Source organism: Geotrypetes seraphini, chromosome 2 (genome assembly GCF_902459505.1).
Source record: "Geotrypetes seraphini chromosome 2, aGeoSer1.1, whole genome shotgun sequence".
Taxonomy (NCBI): Eukaryota; Metazoa; Chordata; class Amphibia; order Gymnophiona; family Dermophiidae; genus Geotrypetes; species Geotrypetes seraphini.
In genome coordinates this window covers 207,696,945-207,699,729 of record NC_047085.1, presented here as the reverse complement: position 1 = coordinate 207,699,729, position 2,785 = coordinate 207,696,945, and the positions used below count along the sequence as shown (strand labels likewise).

General features: G+C 43.2%; 1 protein-coding gene across 1 annotated transcript in view; it reads right to left on the bottom strand.

Annotated features, from left to right (window-relative positions):
• LOC117355618 (enoyl-CoA delta isomerase 2, mitochondrial-like) overlaps positions 1 to 2,491 on the bottom strand; it is a 77,847-nt gene extending 75,356 nt beyond the window's left edge. The window contains exon 1 of the mRNA XM_033934455.1: positions 2,361 to 2,491. Within this exon, the coding sequence (XP_033790346.1) occupies positions 2,361 to 2,411 (51 nt within the window). The 5' untranslated portion in view covers positions 2,412 to 2,491. The remainder of the gene's footprint in view (positions 1 to 2,360) is intronic.
• Positions 2,492 to 2,785: the final 294 nt, after the last annotated feature.

Genomic DNA, 2,785 nt, shown 5'->3' with positions numbered 1-2,785 from the left:
AATATTAACCTGTAGTGAATTGGTTGGCCTGCCACGGATCGGTCATGATTGGGCCGGTTAGTGAATCGGGCCCTAAGGCACTCTTTTACTAAGTCACAGTAGAGGTTTCTACCACGGCCCGGAGTGCTAAATGCTGAACGCTGCTCTGATGCTCCTAGGAATTCTATGAAGAAAATAAAAGGGGGGGGGGGAATTACCAACTCCTGCTTCTTCCAAACTAGGAGTAGAACACATAGGAAACTGTTATCCAGGAAACGTTTAAATTGTATAGGTTCATAGAATATGCAGAGCACAAAAGAGGCTGTTCAAGCTATAACTTGTCTCAAAATCAGCAATGAATTATGTCTGTCCTGCGAGAGCCTGGAAATATCTGGGAATACAGAAATATGAGACCCCCAGAAAACTTGAATTTCTGTATTTAAAAACCATCTTAAGAGGGCCATAATCAAAAACATCTAAGTCCAATTTGGACATAGGGCACTAGTCGCCCAAAGTCGGCAGGGCACAAATGTCTATTCGAAAAATACATCTAAAGTTTTTTGGTGTGTTTTTTTTTTTTTCAAATATCATCCATCTGTACATCCAGGTGTTTGATCGCCCAGCCTGCCACTACATCTATCTTTATACCACTTCCTCATCCCAAACGCTCAGAACAAGACCTTTTGTACGTGGGAGGGGCCAGCAATGGACTGGCCACCCCGACATGGCATAGTAACATGGTAACAGAGCAGTGGGGTTTCTTACAGGGCACTGTTGTGAACATCACAAAAAGGGTGCCACATAAACATCTCACCAGAACTCCCATATAAATAATATTGAGCCCCCCCAAACACCCCTAAAACCCACTATACCTACCTGTTTACAACCCCAATAGCCCTTATAGATGCAGGTGGCACCTATATAGCAGTACAGTAGGGTTTGGGGAGTTCTTGTTGTGGGGTGCAGTGCTTGTATTTAACTGCATTGAGAGGAGATAGTCCCAGAAGCCTATTTAGGTTAGTGGAGGGGGAGGGGAGATTATTTGTACTGTTGTTTTCAGCTCTACGTGCATACTTTTCCAGCAGAAGCATGCCTGCTGAGAAGATACAGTAGATACAATTGACTTTACATACTTTGTACCTGCAGCAAATTTTAAGAGAAAAGTTTCTGTGTACATCTGCTTTGAAAACCGGGGAAAAGCCTGCTGGTAAAAAGTACATGGGAATTGACCTTGTCAAGTTTTGCTCAAGGTTATATTGTTAACGGTGGTCAGGGAGCCCAGGCTTGCAGCTCTCTACCCTAATCACAACCCTTGTATTGCATAGGGCACTACACTGTCAGCATTATTCTGTTCACTCTAGGGTTGCCAGATTTTCCAATTGGAAAATCCGGTCCCCCTAGACCTGCCCCCAGGCCCACCCAGTTCCACCCATCCCCCATCCTCATCTGCACAAGCCTCGAACACTTATGATTTTAAAGTGTCTGAGGCTTGTGCAGGAATGGGGCAGAGATAGGGACAGGACGGGGATGGAGAAAGATCCCATGGGGATGGGGACAAATTTGTCTCCGTGTCATTCTCTATGTCTGCCTCTACTGGGCTTGCAGTCTAAGTTTTTGTACCCAGAGCAATGGAGGGTTTAAGTCTAAGTGACTTGCTCAGGGTCACGCACTAGGCTACTTCCCCTGATTGAGTTAGGGCCCGTTTTACAAAGCCTCAGTAGCAATGCACCAAAACCCATGAGTAAAATAGGCAGTTCATGCTACTGTGGCTTTCTAAAGGGAGCTCTTAGCCTGATACTTCCCTGCAGGACTGTATAGAGACTACCCCTCAATTAAGTAAGAAGCAAATTTTAGGTTAATAGTAGATAAAGAAGCATATAAAACAGACAATACTTGATAATAAAAACAATTATTCACAAATGCATTTAATCTTTCTTAATTTTTTTGTGATGCATGAGGCCCCTTGTCAGATGAGGGTCTATCTTATAGGTAAATCTGGACTCAGGTAAACCACATCTCCTTAAAAGACAAGACCATCAAGTAGCACATCTCAGGGTTCTGTAGCTACCGGTAATCCAGTTAGAAATCCAAGTGACCATATAAATTGTTAGTATTTTCAATATTAATTTCTTTTAGCTTAAGCCTCCCTTGCAATCTACGAGCCAGCAGTTGATTTTAAAGTAATCTAGTAAATTGCTCATTAAATAGAATGTATCCCCGACAAGCACTTCTTTGCTGTGACACCCTGTTCAGATAGCTGTGATCCTTTCAAAGTTGGTGCCTAATTTCCCTTCTTTGGATGGTCTCCCCCCCCTCCCCCAGGACCTAAGGAAACACTCAGAACTAAAACATGAACATGTTAATGTGCAATAAACACTTACTTTTTTCAGGTTTGTGTCCCAGCAATCCTTTGCTTTCTTTGAAAGAGACATTGGTGGACTTAAACGGGTATTACTGCTACCTGTTGAAAATTCTACCAGTATGCACTGTTGTGGTAGCTAGCAGGCTCTGAGAAAGGCTTCTGAAAGCCCTGAAGCAGATGATATTGCTGGGCCACATTAAGGTTTGTCTGTTTCCCTGTGATCCTTAACAGCTCCCTTCCCCGCAGGCTGCTCATGCAGTACGGTCCTGGCCTCTCTTTCCTCACCATGCAAACACAAGAGTGAAGAGTCCTCCAGCAGGTTTCTGCACCAGGCAATGCGGGATGTTTCATATCATCGCTCTAAATCACTGACAATGTTCCCTGCTTTGCTTCTTTTTTTTTTTTTTCTGTTCTAAATTTTTAATTAATTTTAAAGAAGTATGA